The sequence below is a fragment of the Grammomys surdaster genome, unplaced genomic scaffold, assembly GCF_004785775.1.
Source record: "Grammomys surdaster isolate TR1022 unplaced genomic scaffold, NIH_TR_1.0 372, whole genome shotgun sequence".
Classification (NCBI taxonomy): domain Eukaryota; kingdom Metazoa; phylum Chordata; class Mammalia; order Rodentia; family Muridae; genus Grammomys; species Grammomys surdaster.
Genome location: NW_021604791.1, coordinates 7362784 through 7381269, shown reverse-complemented (window position 1 = coordinate 7381269; position 18486 = coordinate 7362784). Strand labels below are relative to the sequence as shown.

At 44.3% G+C, this 18486-nt stretch overlaps 1 protein-coding gene across 5 annotated transcripts in view; it reads left to right on the top strand.

Annotated features, from left to right (window-relative positions):
• Window positions 1-18486, top strand: part of Kit (KIT proto-oncogene, receptor tyrosine kinase) — a 79604-nt gene that overhangs the window by 51082 nt on the left and 10036 nt on the right. For 2 of the 5 annotated variants that reach the window (XM_028780735.1, XM_028780736.1), the window contains exons 8-14: window positions 11980-12094; window positions 13693-13886; window positions 15143-15249; window positions 15337-15463; window positions 15711-15815; window positions 15924-16034; window positions 17500-17650. In XM_028780735.1, coding sequence (XP_028636568.1) covers window positions 11980-12094; window positions 13693-13886; window positions 15143-15249; window positions 15337-15463; window positions 15711-15815; window positions 15924-16034; window positions 17500-17650 — 910 coding nt within the window. The remainder of the gene's footprint in view (window positions 1-11979; window positions 12095-13692; window positions 13887-15142; window positions 15250-15336; window positions 15464-15710; window positions 15816-15923; window positions 16035-17499; window positions 17651-18486) is intronic. The other 3 variants (XM_028780737.1, XM_028780738.1, XM_028780739.1) reach the window with 2 other exon arrangements.

The following is an 18486-nucleotide window of genomic DNA, read 5'->3' as shown; positions in this document are numbered from 1 at the left end:
AAAGGATGTAGGTGGAGGTGGTGGAGCCAATGGTCCTAGACCCTGGACCACAGAGCTCCTTCCTTCCAAAGGATATGTTAATTAATATTTCTGTTCCTGAGAACAGTTTTGATTATTTGGTATCTCATTGGCCCTCAATTCAAATATTTCTAGATTAATTCAGATGTTAATCAAGGAAGCTTAATATATTACACACGGGCAAAATTACCTACTTCTGAAAACCGTAATAATTCAACTAATTTAAGAGACGACCGTAGGCAAATCAGCATCTTTGCAAGCATAGTGTGAAAATTTGTTCATGCAAAACTTGATTCTGAGTGTAGCAGGCCTCTCTCACCTACCTGTATTAACACCCCTAATCCATGGTAGACCAGTACTCCAGAAAATACAATAAGAACCAGCTACTAGAAAGGCAAAATAAAGAAACGGGTGGACAGCATGTCAGGTTTTGTCGGGCACTCAGATTGCTCCTTCTGAGTGTCACCAGTAGCCAGCAGATCATAGGAGCACACTCCGTGGGGCCTCTTGAGAAGCTCATCATGTTATTTTTTGCCTGGGCCTTCTGGTCCCTCCTTTCCCAGCCTGTTGTCTGCCACTTGGGCATGAGACACTGACTCAGTACACTTACAACTTTTCTTGGGGCAGAAATGTTGTCATTCGATTTTTGAGGTGGCCTTGCCACCCAGCAGGGTCAGTTATGATCACATCTGCTAGGGACACCGCTTCATACCAAAATGATCTCCCCCCTGCCAGGAGAGGCCTCTTCTAGAGTTGTGTGCTCCGACAAGCCGGGAGCCATTGATGGAATGCCTTCCTCATCACTCTGGGAGGAAGGAGGTCAGGGCAACGGGCGCTGCCCTCTGAGATTAAGCTTTTCAGGAAGGCTTTTCATTTCTGTCAGTTTCTTGCAAATGCTAAGTTGACAAAAGCTGTTCATTTCACTCACAGGGCATATTGGATTTACAAATGGCTTTGACAGTGAGCATATTTGTTCAAACTGTCCGCCTCTTGTGAAGAACATCCCTGTCTCTCTGTACTGTTGCAGTCGACTGTATTATGGGTTAGGTTTCTTTTATTTATTTAGTTTGCATTGGACTTAAAGTCGAGGGCTGGGGATGTGGTTCGGTTGGTAAGAGGCTTGCCTGTCGATGTGCCAGCATTGCACAAAGCAAACCTAAGCATACTGGTATGTGCTTATAGTCTCAGGCAGGAAGGTCAGAAGTTCAAGGTCATTCTGGGCTGCATGGCAAGGCTAGCCTGAGCTGTTGTTTGATCGTGTTTGAACCTGTCTCTAACAAGCCACCAAACAAAAGTGTTTTAAAATCAGAACCTTGGGACGCATTGTGTCCATGTTGACATCACAAGTAACAGTGACAGTTATGGGTAATTCTATGCATGGTTTATTCTGTAAATAAGCTTAGCCTCCAGGGGGAAAGGAATTATGTATTGCAAAAATTAGAATTAATAAAAGTCAAGATAATAAATGCACTGGGTTAGCACAGAAATTCAGGCTCCTTAGTGACACAATGCATAATTGCCTCCCAGATTCAGTGCTAAGAAATGCTAATGCACAGTCCTTGATTTTGGAGTGGTCTAAATGCTTCAAGAGTCCGTTTGTTTTGAAAATATCTCATGTAGATTTCAATGTAGTTAGTGTGGGGGTAGGGGGCTAATTCCTCATGTAGGAGATTTGGAGATTTCATTAAAATAAAACAAAGCCTCGTTTGTTTTTTTCCCCCATTGAATTTGGGTTACTATAACTCCTCCTGGGAGTGCTTATTCAAGGTGTACATAGCAGTTGAATTCTTAGTTCTGAAAAGTCGGTGCCCTTTGGGAAAACGGTGAGGCATGTGAAAACTGCTGAAAGCGTGTAATTGTAAAACCTCAAACTTTGCTCCAACGTGCTTTCTCCATGAGGCATGAGTCTCTCCCAGAATCCTCTCGATATTGGAAAAAAATCCTATCTGCCTGCAGCCCTTATTGGGGACCTCTGGTTGTGCTTCCTACCCAGGTCAGTTATGTGTCCGCCAGATCTACAACCAAAGGCCGTGAACTTCCTCACTTGGCTTTTGGGCTTTTCCTCTCATCCCAGTCTGTATTTTTTCGATAGAGGACAGACTTTCTAGTGGATTTGAAAGGGCAATCAGCAAAGTAAATCTCTTTATAAATCTATTTTGACTTTTAATCTCAAATATCCATGAGACTTGTGGAGTTATTTATATAGTTACTGGAAGACATGGTGCTTGGTCTAACACTAGTACCTCTGAATTGTCTTAAATCTTCAGACAGCATCTGATAGCGTTTGCACATCAGCTTCAGGAATTTAAATATGTGGTGTAGAAGGGTCATCAATAGCTCCAGTCCTAAAGGTATTACCTTCAGTGACAGACTTCAGCCATCGAGAATGGCTACTGAGGTCCACAGGAATGGGGACAGGAAGGGCTCACCTTCCTCATGTTGCTTCCATAGAGCTGGCTCCTCTTACGCTAGACTGGGGTCCCCAGTGATGGCTTGAGCCACACCACATTGACTATCAGAGCCACCAGCTTCTCTCTATTTATGGAAGGTTGCTAATGGGGCACCAGAAACAACTTAAGGAGATGCCCAATAATGGATTATTTCTAAATCATTGCATCAAATAATTAAATCCTGCTGGGCTCTCACTTGATTATTTATAGACCCCGCAGTACATCAAAATCAGCCCAAGTAATAAATCACCCGGAATGAAGGTTCTTGACAAGAAAGTAAGTTTTCCTTTGACCACATTTGCAAAGTCCAGACCGCTTTTGATATATTTTTGGGTCATTGATAGATAAATCTGGTTACAGATGGCTAAAGCCTGGCTAGATAGAAGCCGCTATACACTGGGCAGCCTGCATGTAAATCACATGGCAAGTCCACTTGCCAACAGTGAAGGTGGACCTGTCAAGCCAGCCATGTAGACAGCTTCAGACCGCCTGCCAGCCATCTGGGTTGTCCACCTGGCTGGAATCTCAGGGTCCTTTACCAGTGTGAAACTAGGAATGGCTGCCTGCCTTCAAGGGCTGCTTGGTTTAGGGGCTTGGAAGGGAGTATGTCCTTGAAGAACCTCACTGAACAATGAGAGCAAAGCTCCGAGAACTCTTGGCATAACGGGAGATATTTTCCAACCTCCTAGCCACTTAGTTTCTACTTCTGTCTTCTTTTCTCCCTCCCCGTCATTGATTGATTGTTGATGCTGGGATTGAACTCCAAGGCCTCTGAATGCCTCCTGCCTCTGAGCTGCATTCCCGACCTTTCTATTAAGGATGAGTGTGTGTGTGTGTGTGTGTGTGTGTGTGTGTGTGTGTGTGTGTGTAAGATTTTTCTAACTAGCGTGTGTCCAAATCGTCATGTTTGAAAAACTCCAGTGCGTTTCTCTGTGGGGTATTATTTGAAAAGGTTTTTGCCTTCGAGTGCTACTTTGAGGCTTGGTCCTGGAGGAAGTAGTTTGGATTCTGAAGCCATAAAGAGTTGTGCTTCATGGAGTCCTTGCTGTGTACTTGCTTCTCGGAAGCTGTGGAGCTTCCACAGAGGCTGGAACGTAGTCCATGCTTGCAACCTTGTCGTCTTGTTCCATGAGGATCTTCAAGGTCAGACTCGCTCCAAGTCCCCAAACTGAGCTGTCCCTGAAGGCAGGCAGCCATTCCTCTCACACTGGTAAAGGACCCTGAGATTCCAGCCAGGTGGGTGATCCAGATGGCTGGGTGATCAGGCCTAGATGGTCTGAAGTGATTGACATGGCCGCCGGCTCGACAGGTCCACCTTCACTGTTGGCAAATGGGCTACACACAGGCTGTTTCGCAATGCAGCTGGTCATATCTATGTGTCTTTAAATTCAACTTTTCCTAACTTCAGAAGTTAGGTTTGTTAAACTCAGAAAATGTCGAAGCAAAAATGAAAAGAAAATTTTATGTTTACTCTCCAAAAGTTTTAATCTTTTTTTGACATTTCATTGCTTCCCATTGCTAAAACCCCTCATTTTGTATCTTCTTCGAGACTGCTCGCAAGACACATGTGTGTGTGTGTGTGTGTGCGCGCGCGTGTGTGTGTATGTGTGTGTGTGTGCGCATGCGTGTTTATATTTTATACGTGCACATGCATGTTTCTATGAGGCCATTAGCTGGATGCTCATACAGAGTACCCAGGCGTGGTTTCCAGCACATACATGGTGGCTCACAACCACCCATTGCTTGAGTTCCAGGGGATCTTATGCCCTGCACAGGCACACATTTGGTGTACATACATACATGCAGGCAAAGCGGTCATATACATGCGATAAAGTGAATGAACCTTAACAAAAGTGAGGTTGTGTTATTTTATATCCTGACTCGTTAGTGCTGAGTGCAGATGTATTGAGAACGCCTTTCCAGTCCCAGAGTGCTCTTCGGCAGCCTCCCTCTCCTATCTCTTTGTGCAGATCTTTCATAATCCCTTTAATCCCACTCAGAGTACAATTTTTGAGACATTAAGGAGGGAGACGGTTCTAACATGATGTGACAGAGCTTGAAAAGAAACCTGTCAGGAGTTTATAGCCATCTTCTTTAATCTCGAACGTGTGACCTTGCCTAAGTGCCTGGAAGTTACGAAGTCGCCATCTGTCACTGTATCTCGTGCTCTGTGACTTCCACACAATGTCATTTCTCAGGACCATTCTGAGTTAAGAACAGCTCTCAGGTTGTCTTGGTGTAGTAGTTACTCTGGGTGGGAACAGTTGCCAGTCTTTTGACGTTAATCTGTTTGTACACTTGGTGCATTTATTTGAGATCGGGTCGGACTTGAGTCTTTTTATAGCCCCTTAGAATGAGTATTGTTTTGTTGTGACATTTTTTCCAACCGTTGTTTTATGTTGTGTGCATACACTCACCGGCCCATCACGCCGCAGTGTGAATAGAAAGTCAGTCACGAGTTCGTCTATACCACAGTGTGAATGGAAGGGTCGGAGGACAATTTAAGGGAGTCAGTTCTCTCCTTCCGCCATGTAGGTCCTAGGGTTTGAACTCAGGTTACCAAGCTTAGGGGCAAGTGCCTTTCCCCAGGGAGCCATCTCACTGGCCCTTGATCTCCTCACAGAAACAGGATCTCTAGATAGTAGAATGGCTATAGATGTTGAAATAGGAGGGAAACAGACATGGAAACCAGCTGTTAGCGTAGAACTCAAATCTCCTTTACTCTGAAAAAATAAAAGGCAACAATAAATACCTGTAAACCTCTTTCTCTGCTCCCATGTTGTCACTGTTACTCTCCTTCATGTCTCATAAGATAATCCATCCTGTGGGGCATGCCATCAGTTGGAGTATCTATTTGAATGCCAGACATCTTAGAGAATTCAGTCACCTGCCTCAGTCATAGGGGCCTTTGTTGCCTATGTTGCTTGCATGATTAGCCTTTTTCTTTTCTTTTTAATTAAATGGTAGAAAAGCAAAGGAATGAGTTCTGTGTGTAGCTGTAAACTTTGATGAAGCCGCCCCCTGACTCTTCCAGACAACAGCACGAGTAGCCGTTTCTATACTGTGGACCTTCTGTTCTGGGGAAATTTCCTTTGCATTTGAGCCAGATGTGTTTTTACATCAGATTAGCCCCATTCATTTATAAGTGTATGCAGGGTCGCCTCTAATTCAGCAGGAATTTAAATTAATCCAAGAATAGGTACATAATTTTTTTCTGTGGGCATTATGTCAATATCCTCTGAATTATGTGGCAAAATGAATTACCTACTTTACAAAGTAGAAAAATAACATTTCAGCCTGTGCCCGCGCACCTTGGCAGCCTGCTTAGCAGCTTTGTGATGGACGCTCAGATCCCGTGTCCACGTCTGGGATGCACAGAGCACTGGGGATCTTATAAATTGAGTTTAGTAAGTCTGAGTAAAGAAGGCTTTATCCAAGTAGAGACATTATTTCCATCTTGAAATTAGGAGGTTGGTTTGGTTTTTGGTTTTTGTTGTTGTTTGTAGATTGTGTATGTTGTAGCCTGCATATGTGTTTGCATGTCCCCGTGTGTGTACACACACACACACACATGGACCTTCTGCTGCACAAGTCTGTATAGAGGCCAGAGGTTGATATTGTATGTCTTTCTCCATTCCACTCTGCTTGCTGTATTAAAGCAGTCATTCTCAACCCGTGGATGGTAACCCCTTTGTGCGGGGTGTTATATCAGATATCCTGCACATCAGATATCTACATCATGATTCATAACTGTAGCAAAATTACAGTTAGGGAGTAGCAATGGAATAATAGTATGGTTGGGGTCACCACAACATGAAGAACTGTGTTGAAGGCTCACAGCACTCGGAAGGTGAGACCCACTGTATCAAAGCAAGGCCTCTCACTTGAACCTTGAGGTTGCTGACTCAGCAAGCCTGGGCAGGCATCTGGCTCTGGGGATGCTGGGCCTTGGCTTCCAGGTGCTGAGATTATAGGTGGGCCATCATTCCTCCCTCCTTATGTCTGTAATTTATATAGTGGGTGTTGGGGGTCCCAACTCTGGTCACATGTTTTTACTCTTGTATGGCAAGCACTGCCGCTGAGCTGGCTCCCCAGCCCCTAGGGGCTCTTTCCAATGGTGTTTTTAGAACAGGGATTTGGGAAACTATATAGGTGGCCTCTGGGTTTGAGCATCCAACAAATTAAGAAAAAAAATTAAGTAGTTACAAAGTTCAGAGACTGGGGCTCGGCGATTAAGAGTACTGACTGCTCTTCCAGAGGTCCTGAGTTCAATTCCCAGCAACCACATGGTGGCTCACAACCATCTGTAATGGGATCTGATGCCTTATTCTGGTGTTTATGAAGACACGGCACTCATGTACATAAAATAAGTAAATAAGTCTTTTAAAAAATTAAAGGTCAGAGATTTTGAGATACAAGGTTAAACTCATAATCTAGTTGGGACTATCACTGCATTAAAGTGACATTTTGTTGTTAAAATGGGCTTGGCATTTAGAATATATAGTTGACGTTTTTTTAATTTTTTTGTTTATTGGACAAATTTCTGTTTTAAAAGGATGTGCATGGATCAATTTGTAAAGTTTACTTAACTCGCAAGGAGATCCCTTGGGTTTCACTCCCAGCATAAAGGGGCTTGGTAGGATACTCCTGTAATTTCTGCACTCTGATTTTGGAGGCAGGAGGGTTCAAAGTTCAAGGTCATTCTTGGCTACTTATGGAGTTTAAAGTCAGCCTGAGCTAGTTGAGACTGGCTGAAATACCCACTTGCCACTTTTAGATATCTGTAAGAAGGGATACAATGCAATATATTTCCACAATGTCTATAGTGGGGATTTCTATGACACAATGCATATAATATTTCTTTTAGTTAGATTTTTTTTAGTCAGTTACAGTTAGTTTATAGTCTTGTTTGAGCTGGTTTACATTCCCTCTCATCCTAACAATATTGTAGGAGAGCTGTAGCTTCTATCCAGACCCAACCAGGATGGTGACGAATTGTGAATGCCCACTGTGTCATCATTCTGCCCCAGCAAACCCAGAGTTATAAAAACAGAAACTCATCCTTTCAACCACTCTCCATTTGGCCTTTTATTATTTGGAGACCCGAGTCTGTGTTCCCTCGCCTGCTGATTATAGCGTACAGGCAAATTGTATTCAGCATGGGAGCTGGTTAAAGGTGGGCAGGGCCAGAGAAAACCTCTACTCAGATCCACTCGCCTGCAGATGAATGGAAGACGAGTCCTGTAGCTTCTGTGGCCTGGAGCCTCTCAGGGTTCACTGCCAGCTCTTGTTCTGTGTAACTGCGATCCTCAAATTCATTTTGTTCTCATTTTCCACATGGACCTGATGGTGGTGCAAAGGATATTTTTCAAAATCACCAATCTGCCGGGTAAATCAGTTTTTTGGATTTTAATTGCATGAGCAACAAATTCTCACAGTTACTGCCTACAAGCCAATCAGTGATGTTGGGGACACTGGGGTGGCTTAAATCTATGGTATTTTTCAAATGGAAAGAGCTATTTAAAAAAAAAATCTGCCCAGGAAACATATAACTTAGACATTTCCTGGGCTTATCAAAAACCCCAACTTGGGAGGAATTAGGGAACGTGTCATTTGATATCCTACTTATTTCAGGACGTCTAAGAAACCACGCTCAGACTTAACCTGGAGAATTGCAGTTATGTATCTTTAGCAGTGAAATGCATATTTAATGCCGTACACGGTGCATTGAGCCACTTACAAAATGCAGATAAGCTCAGGTTTTCATTTTGGGGATCAGTTCTACCTAGCTCATTCTTTATGCATTAAACATTTTCCTAGTATGGCCTGCCGAGGACAGCCTACACTGGGCCAGCAAGCGGGACTTAGCCTTTTCAGAATGAGGCATCACACCTGCCAGTGTTGAGGACAGAGCTGGGACTAAGATAGAGAACAAAACTGTAGGAGGCACACCCTCATAGGTAGAGCCACATGTACCTTAAGGGTTGGTGATTCTGATCCATCACCCGTGGGCTGCTTCTCTGGCATGTTTCTAGTTCTGACTTTTATTAGGTTATTTTTTTAAGGCACTTTGTTTTTTAAAACAACAACAACAAAACAACAAAACCAAGCTAGCTGGCTCAGAGCCTTAGCTGTTAGAAGCTAGGGGTTGGGGTAGCAATCCTCATTTAGCTTCTCGCATATCTAAGGTTTAGGACTCTCTGAGGCTCAACAGGACAGAATCAATTCAACTAGCCTCAGGTTATGTCCTACCTGGGATAGCAACTTTAAAAAAAAAAAAAAACCAATGAACTCACCTAATTAGCCAACACACAGGCGCAAGTAGGCCAGCCAGACCGCAGCAACTCTGGTTTCGACTGGCCATTATATAACTGCTCCCAGGTGTCGTGCTCGAAGGCTTGGATCTTAGAGAGCACTTGTCACAATAGCAAAGTGTAATTGATGGCCCAAGTTTGAGCTGTTCCAATTTTTTAATTAAAAAATGTTTTATATGTTCATTTTTTTGGGCTCCACGTTCTCTGTATGATAAGAAAACAGGTGAGAAGAATAAAGTAGATATTATCTATAAGCCTGCTGGCCAGAAGTCAGCACTAGTAATGCCCCACGAGGCAGTGACTCTCAACCTCCCTAATGCTGCAACCCTTTAAAACAGTTCCTCGTGTTACAGTGCCTCCTGAACTGTAAGATTGTTTCAGTGCTACTTTATGAATCATATGTGAATACCTGATATGTAGGATATCGTATATGCAACCCCCAAAGAGGTCGTGACTCATAGGTTGAGAACCATTGCCATAAGATCTCCTTTCAGCATTTAGGAATTATTTTTTTATTGTGTCAACCCAATTAAAAAAAAAAACAATAAAATCCCATCTTCGGACATGACGGTCCTATGCAAGGCTGAGTGCCAAGAGTGTCAGCAGATCCACCTAATGGACTTAGGATGTTTGACTCCTGCCTTCTCCTCTGCTACATGCTGTCTCTACGTAGATTCCCCTATTCTCTTTTTGTTTCGTTTGTTTGAGACAGGGTTTCTCTGTGTATCCCTTGCTGTCCTAGAACTCATTCTGTAGACCAGGCTAGCCTGAAACTCAGATCTGTCTGCCTGTACATCCTGAGTGCTGGGATTAAAGGCATGCATGCCACCACTGCCCGGCCCCTAATCATTGTTAATGTCAGTAAATACAAACTCCCCTTGTCTAGGAGTTCATGGAGATTTTTTGTCTCTTGCTTCTCTGTTGCAAGGATAAAGCAACTAGGTCTCCTGGCCAGGAAAGCCACTATTAGACTTCTCTCACAGTTACTTTTTTGTGACATTGAGCATTTGTTCCCTTGGGTGGTCTTGTATTTGTTCACCAGCTCTTACTACATGTCTGCTGCCACTGGACCATCAGTCTAACATGCAGCTGCTGTCATTGAAAGTCTGATGGAAGAGGCAGAAAAAGCATGAGTTACGTAATAAAGTCAAGTGCTCCTAAGGGCTCCAGGAACAGGGATAGAGACCAATCAACTTGGCTTGGGAGAAGTGGGGTTGCTTAGAAAAGGAAGTGACTCTGGCGCCGAGTCCAGAGAGACCCACCGTATGGCTCCTGCAGTCTCCAGTACAATAGCGTGCTCCTATGAGTCCACTGTTCTTTTGTGTCCTACTTTTCAGCCTGATCCCACAGTTGCCCGTGATAATTAAATGAAACTTGCCAGATGGATGCTTTCGCAAGACGATAGCTCCGTCTTCTTGCTCTATTTGTGAAAGCTGGCATCGGATCCAAGTCCTCAAGGAGGCTCCTACCTTGAGATAGCTTCGGAGAGCAGTGGCTCTTTTGTGTGTGTTTGCCAAACGGCCTGCCATCAGCAGGACCAGGTTGAGTGACAGGTGGGTGTGTCATGCATGTGGACACCGATCCCTGCCAACTCATCTTGCCTCGGAGGGAGGGAGGTGCTGAGTGGTTCTTCTGCAGAGATGCGGTGGATCATCGTCACCTTCCTTTGGGGGAAAATGAACTCCGTAAGCTCTGATCTGCCAGCCTTTCTGTCTCACATGTATTGCTCTTATTAGCCTGTGTATAATTGATTTTGAAATTCCAGAACTCCGGGTTAACACACACACACACACACACACACACTGTCACACTATCTTAAAGAAGGAATTTTCAGAGCAACATGGGTAGCTAACTTCCCTTAACTGGTATGTATTCTAATAGGAAATAACCACATCAGTAGCAGCAGTAGAAGTGTTAGTAATAATAATAATGATAATATTGAATATATCCTCTGTGACTCGTTCTTGATACTTTGCATTGCATTTATTTATTGGTGTATATGGGGGAGGGGCAGTGTGTGCCACAGCATGCACATGGAGACTAGAGGGCAACTCTTGGGGGTCAGTTCTCTCTCCTCCCACCCTGTGGGTCCCAGGAATCACTTAGCCAGGGTGGTGGCAGTCATCTTTACCTGCCGGGGCATTTCAACAGCCCCTCCTCCTTTAGTTCTTTGCATATTCTGTTACTTAACTGGCATCCTGTAAGATGGAAGTTGTCGTTCCCTGTGTATACATGAAGAAATAGGATTAAGAGAAAGATTCGGAAGCTTCATCGTAAGTTGGATATCCACTACACACTTGCCTTGCTGGTTCTTACAGCCCCGGGCTTTTCTGCAGCGATACACTGGGCCGTGCTTGCCATCTCTGCCCACACGATGCCGCCCGTTAAGCACACTCATCCTCAAAGGACCAGAAGCTGTCGAGGATTATAGTGGCACTAGAACTGTGCACTAAAAGTTCACCTTGCTTTCACTTTAGAAATAATTTCCAGAATTTGAAATTGTTGAATATCAATTGATTATTGTAGTTACACAGGACTGTCAAATTAGAGTCTTCCTGCTGGTACAATTTATGTTTTTGCTGATTAACCCAGGCTGTAGATAAATGTATAAAGGAAACTCTGGGGCTGGTTTCTCCCTCCTTCTCTCTCTCTGTGTGTTTTGTGTGAAATAAAGGTTTAGCCTCTCACATTGCCATTTACTGTCATGGTCTAGCTTTCCTGTAAGTATGGCAGTCCCGCCCTTACCAGCACCACCTCTTGTACATCCTGAAAGGAAAAGCATAGCTTCTATTTTCTGCAACAACGTCTAATTTCATCTATTCCAGACCCTATAGTAACATGAAGTGTTGGAGCAGGTAGGGTGGCTTGATGCCGTATTGGCAAGAAGTCCAAGATAAGAAAGCTGATTTTGACCCGAAGCAGAAACTAACCAGGCTGGTCTTGCAGGCTCTGGTCTACAGAGTTCCTTGGGATCCTTATACCTTCTGGATGGGGAGGGTCCAGGCAGGGCTGGACAGCACACCCACTGAACCCTCATGACACCCACCGAACCCTCATGCCACCTCTGGGTGTCTCCCAAGTCCCTCAGGTTCCTCAACTGTCTCCGGAAGGTTCTTGGGATGGGATGAGAAAGAGAATGGAGAAAAATCATGCCGTGCTTCTTCAGCCAACTGATGTGGCTATTTCTCTTTCTGCAGCAAAACCAGTAATCCTGACATATGACAGGCTCATGAATGGCATGCTCCAGTGTGTGGCGGAGGGATTCCCGGAGCCCACAATAGATTGGTATTTTTGTACAGGGGCAGAGCAAAGGTGAGAGGATTATTTTTGGCACTGGTTAAAATGCAGAAGGGAAGGGCTATCATTCACTTGAATTTCAAATGTGTTTTCAGACTTGCTATTTTTTTTTTTTTTAGAATAAAAGACTATCTTTTGAGTATTCTTTCCCCCTCCTATATCTGTGTGGCTTCTTAAGAAGGGGATAATGGCTATATTTTTCCTGGTCGACATTAATTTTGTTTGCTGAAAAATGATTACCAAGTGACTTCTCTATTTTTGGTGGTTATCTTTTTGGGTTTATTGTGCAATTTCTAGCCTGCAGGTAGATAAAGCAATTTCCCAGGATGGAGTAATTAGATTTCCATTCTGTACACAGGAGGTAGTGTGTGTGGGGAACGTGGCAGCAGTTATCATGAAAAAATTACCTCAGAAGTTAATTGCCAAGTAACCAAAAAGTAATGATTGCACAATTGCAGCATGCATACGGCACTTGTGAGCAGTGGGCTTACAAAAGTGTTTCTCCTTGATGAGATGCCCAGCCCCTGAAACAAGGCACATCTGCCACTGTGTGGCTTTTCCCTCAAAGTCCACACTTAAGCCTTAAATTGTCCTCTCGAATTACCTGAAGATGAAAATGGGGTCAACTTTGCTGTTTTTACCCATAATCCACTGTGTTACACTCCAGCTCTAAAGGCTTAGTTTGGCCTCATAAATAGAATGGTAGTGGAAATTTTATCTTTCATGGAAGATGTTTTATGACTACATATCAGGACATATTGTATCGAATTATTGTTTTAGCAGAACATTTTGTTTGAGGGAACAATAAAGAGGGCATAAAAACTCTGAATGTTGAGCCCTCTGTGACATGGCCTGAGTATATATCTCCTGCTCAGCAAAATGTTTAAATGGGAGCTAACTATGTGCCCAATGCTGGTGTAGCATACACCATGCTGGGCTGTGCCCACATCTCTGCCTTGGTGTACTGTATTTTATGGGTGGAGAGAGAGCAGACAGGACGAACAACTGACATGTGTAGGTATTTAGAAGACAATAGAAAAAGAGGTGTCCCAGAACTGCCTCTCGAAGAGAAGATCCAGCAGCCAGAGTGGCCATTGCCACACGATGGGACTTGCTTCTAACTCTGGACCTCGGGCTCCTCCTTATGGAACTTTTTGAGTCTTTCTTGTCTTCATTCTTGTTGATTTCTTCTGATTTCCTCTTCTGATCTCTTCAACCACTACACATTCTTTCTGAGAGTCTGTCGTGGCAGGCAGGATCTGATGCTGGCAGCCATTTCTAGTCCATTTTTTAGTCTCTTCAGATGGTATAAACTTAGAAACCTTAACACTGGAGAATCACAGAACCTGGTAGAAGTCACCAGGTAGGGCACTAGGAGTCAGGATGGAAGCCCACGTCCAACCCCTAAACTGTCACTTCCTCTTCCTGCTCTTCTGCAGTGCCTTCCACACTCACAGGGCCCCAAGGGTTCTCTTATCAGGCCGTCCTGGTCAGGAGGCTATGAAAGGGAGTCTGAGTCTCTAGCTTTGCCATGCAAGTGTGCCAGATCAAGGCACTGCAGGCTTTTATTTGGCTTCCTGGCGTAAGCCCACACTGTTGTTCTCTGGTTGTAGGTGTACCGTTCCTGTCCCACCAGTGGATGTACAGATCCAGAATGTATCTGTGTCGCCATTTGGAAAGCTGGTGGTTCAGAGTTCTGTAGACTCCAGCATCTTCCGGCACAACGGCACGGTGGAGTGTAAGGCCTCCAACGATGTGGGCAAGAGTTCCGCCTTCTTTAACTTTGCATTTAAAGGTAACAACAAAGGTATATTTCCTTTTAATCCAATTTAAGGGGTGTTTAGGCTCTGTCTTCCATACAGTAATGTTACCTCCATTTCATTATTGGCTGTATCATCTCCGGTAATACCGACATCACACCATGCTGCCATCAAACTCACAGACTCATTCCGTACTAACCTGCTGATAAAAGTTTTGCATTTACCGATGTAATCTTGACCCTTTTTCTTTCCCTGGTCTCTGTGTGTTTGCATGAACTTCTAGACAATGAGTAAGATACGTACAATTAGAGATGAGTAGGGGAACTTCCCTACCTTATACCCAGTGTAATTAGGACATGTTGGATATGCTAAATTCAATTTAAAATTTCAGTTATTTAAGATGAGGTATATTTTGCTAAACATCTGTATCGAAATGTTAATGGTATTCTTTATATGATCTTGTCAGCAAATGATTGTTCCCCGTTTTATTTCTTTGCATGTGTATATGTATTTACACGCTTTACCCATCTGCATTGTCAGAATCATACAGAGTCCATCGCCTGCTGTGTGGCTGGCCTCTGTGAACTAGGCTCCTTGTCTAGCCACTGAGTGACTAGCAGGCCAGATGACCTTTGAAGGCATTGATGAATGGGTACGCCTGGGAGAAGGAAACTGGGCACTTGAATTTTTTTAGCGCTCAGTTTCTGTGGTATTTAGCATGGCCATAGGACTCATGCCAAAAAGCTGTGTATCCTCAGCTTTTAGATGAGGAGAGGCCGAATCATAACTCCGCTCTCTGTTAATTTCCCCAGATAGAGCAATGAAAAGGATGCTTCAAAAAAAAAATGTCTTCCTTCTCTGTGGCAAACAGTTACGTTCAGTGTAGAAAATTTAGAAAACCTATGAGAGCAGAAAGAAGCAAATGTAAACCACCCGGAAAGGAAGTCCATTCAGATGTTGCTTTTCATTAAAAACAGCATTACATCATGTGTGTTACTTCAGAAATGTCAGTTTCTCTGTACTCTGGTTTCAACTTGCATCTTTAAAGATGCCTGCGCATCTTTAAAGTGAGGGTGTGGTTTGTGAGTATCGCGCCGTGCCAGAACACACACCCAGGCTCCAGCCCTAGCACCAAGAATAAATGAAGGAAGGAAGGAGAGGGAAAGATGATGTATTTGAATACCGAGAGAAAGATGTGTTCCGTGCATGCACCATGAGGGGAACGGTTTAGTCTGGGACAGGTGGTGGCGGCCAGGCTGTTGTCCCGCCTATGGCTCACAATCACCATTCTCTTCCCTTGCAGAGCAAATCCAGGCCCACACCCTGTTCACGCCGCTGCTCGTCGGCTTTGTGGTCGCAGCTGGTGTGATGGGGATCATTGTGATGGTTCTCGCCTACAAATATTTGCAGGTGAGCATCGAATTGTTCTCTGGCGGGGGGGGGGGGGGGCGCGGATTGTTCAGCGGGTGACGGTCTTTCCTTTCCTTTCCCTTCTAGAAACCCATGTATGAAGTACAATGGAAGGTTGTCGAGGAGATAAATGGAAACAATTATGTTTACATAGACCCAACACAACTTCCTTATGATCACAAATGGGAGTTTCCCAGAAACAGGCTGAGTTTTGGTCAGTATGAAGCCGGGGCTTTCCACACAGCCCTTTTGTATACGCCTAACCATGATTTCAGTGGCTTCCTTTCGTCTTGTTTCACATGAAACAAGAAGTGCTTTCTGTCAAACTGCCCAGAAGTTGGCAGGGTTAGCAAAAAGAACTCTGTGGAGAGGTGACTCCAGACAGATTATCTTGTTGATTTGGGAACCTCACAAACTGTTGGTCCTCCTCTGACCTGACCCTGCCTTCTTCCTTCCTAAAGGAAAGACCTTGGGCGCTGGTGCCTTCGGGAAGGTTGTTGAGGCCACCGCGTATGGCTTGATTAAGTCGGATGCTGCCATGACAGTTGCTGTGAAGATGCTCAAACGTAAGTATCTCCAGGGCGCTCACCGCCTGTACTGGCCACCAGTTCGCCTAATAGGTTCCCCCCCCCCCCACCCTTGTTTTGCTAAAAATACACTGTATTCCCTTTTAGCAAGTGCCCATCTCACGGAAAGGGAGGCCCTGATGTCAGAACTGAAGGTCTTGAGCTACCTGGGCAATCACATGAATATTGTGAACCTCCTCGGAGCCTGCACCGTGGGCGGTGAGTCTTGTCTGCGCAGCACCTGTTGCTGTCTGTCCGGTTTTATCGAAGGATGATTTAGGCAGTGCTTAGCTATAAGCCTATTTGAGAGGGTTTTTGTTTTTTTAACCTAGCATTTTGTTTTATTTTGCTAGGTTTGGTTTTCCACAGTATTCCTAAGAATGTAGTTTTTGTTTTTGGTTTTTTTTTTAATTTCTGTGTTCCTTCAGACTCATGTCTGTGTCTCGCTGTGTTGTAGAGTGTTAGAACTACTCACCGCAGCTGTGTTTGGTGCCCATTACTCAGATTCTTATTTCTTCCCTCCCTTTCCATAGTCCTAAGGACTTCTATTCCACCCTCAGTAGATCAACATTTTAAACTCCCACATACTTTTGGGAGCACACAGGATTTCTCTCTATGGGGAGCCACTTACACCCTCACCTTTCCTCATTATACACTGCAATGTGTGTATTGAATTATAATACTCTCCCCCTCAAACAGCTTAAACAAGTAGAGGTACAGCTTTTGCTTGTAGCATCCCGAGGGACAGGGTAGCTTGATATATTGCTAGGCCGAAGTCGGTCACTTGAGAGTTACTGTTGACTTACCTTCTATACCTGAAGCGGCCCCAAGCCTCCCAGTTCTCAAATGCACACCAAGTAGAGCAAGCTTTTCACTTCCATGAAAAGAACCTTCCAGTTAGTTCTAGCCCCTAAGTCAGTGATCCCACCAAGGATGTCTTGACATTTCCAGAAGACATCTTGTTCTACAGGAACAAAGGTGTGTAGAGTGAGCTCTTGCTGTCTGTCTGGAGAGATCCACGGGACAGTAGTCAGCTTTAGATAGTGTTTCCAGACAGCCCCCCTATAACTGGTGCTTCTGCACGCCATGAACTTTTCCTGAGGCAGTTCCTACCCATGGCGATGAGTTAGTTGCCTGTGAACTTCGGAACTGCGCTTTTAAACATTCCGAGCAGCAGCACCTGTTTTCAAGTAGTAACTCTCAGAAAAACAGGTCGTTTCAGGTTTTTCGCCCACTTTCCAGTATGGGCTTAGCTGGCTGTTCTGTGGTTACTTCCCTACCAGACTGCAGCTTGGTTCTTCATTTTCATAATAGCATTACAGCGAGGATACAGAACCCTGCCTGCTGTACACTGAAGTGAATCAAAGGACCCCTGTAGGAAGCTTGATCGTAGCAGAACCTTTGAAAGCAGTCACTTGTGGCTGCCAAGCCAGCAGTCATGCCTGGCCCCTAATGTTCGTGTCACTTAGACATCCAGGTAGAAAGGGGGCTTGCTTGTTCTATTTCACTCAACACAATGCTGCCTTTTTTTGATACATGATGTTAATAGATAGAATTATGTTGGCACTAAGAAGGCTTAGTCACTGGAGCTGAATGTTAATAGCCGTGGTCACCCTTGGGTATTTCTACGGGAGGCAGGATTAGTATATCTTGCCTGTACCTAACGTTTTCTATATCCTCATAGGGCCCACCCTGGTCATTACAGAATATTGTTGCTATGGTGATCTTCTGAATTTTTTGAGAAGAAAACGTGATTCGTTTATTTTCTCAAAGCAAGAAGAGCAGGCAGAAACGGCACTTTATAAGAACCTTCTACATTCAAAGGAGTCTTCCTGGTAAGGCTAATTTGCATAAATAGTCAGCTGTTGACAAGCAGTTCATGGGGTCATAAGGGTTTGCAATCAAGGCTGATTCTTTAAAAAATGAGCAGAGGTACTCCTAGGTGTGAAATCAGAATTATTAAATTATTTAAATGTGATTAACTAGTTCGGAAGTTCAGATAGTACCCTTGAAGATTCAAATTGAGATTGTCACTGATTTCTTGTAAATGCGTATCTCTGTTCTTCCCTAAGCCTTAGTCCTATGCAACCAGTTGTGTCACTACTTATAGGGAAGAGGGTAAAGGCTGTCTCTTGGTCATTAAGTCCTGGAGACTGTGCAGACTGGCCAAGAACATAGCAGTACCCCACCCCACCCCCGATGCCCCCGCCCCCTGCCCCATCATTTTACCCCATTATAAAGACATCACTATCCAAGAGCGCTGTTTGAGTTCTGGACCTCGTGGACGTTGTTCTCAGGGATGATGACACAAAGGATGATGTATATGCAGCTTCAAGTGCCTTGGAGGAAAGCTAGTGTGATGGAGGAAGCCCAGTGTGATGGAGGAAACCTAGTGTGATGCACAACCAGAGTAGAAATCTCTTCGGTGGCCCGTCCATCCTTTCTTCCCGGATGTGCTTGAGATCCTTCAGGCCCAGTGGACACCGTCATCACCCCTTATATTTTATATTGCTTCCACTGTGTAGTGGATCTTACTTCTGTTTCATACTTACTCCAAACCCTGGGTTCAAATCTCAGCACCAGAAACTGACATCATGAAATGCCATAGTAACTGTACCCTGTTTTTAAATGACAGGATTTCTTAAATCCAGGCTCCCAAGGAGGCCTCAGT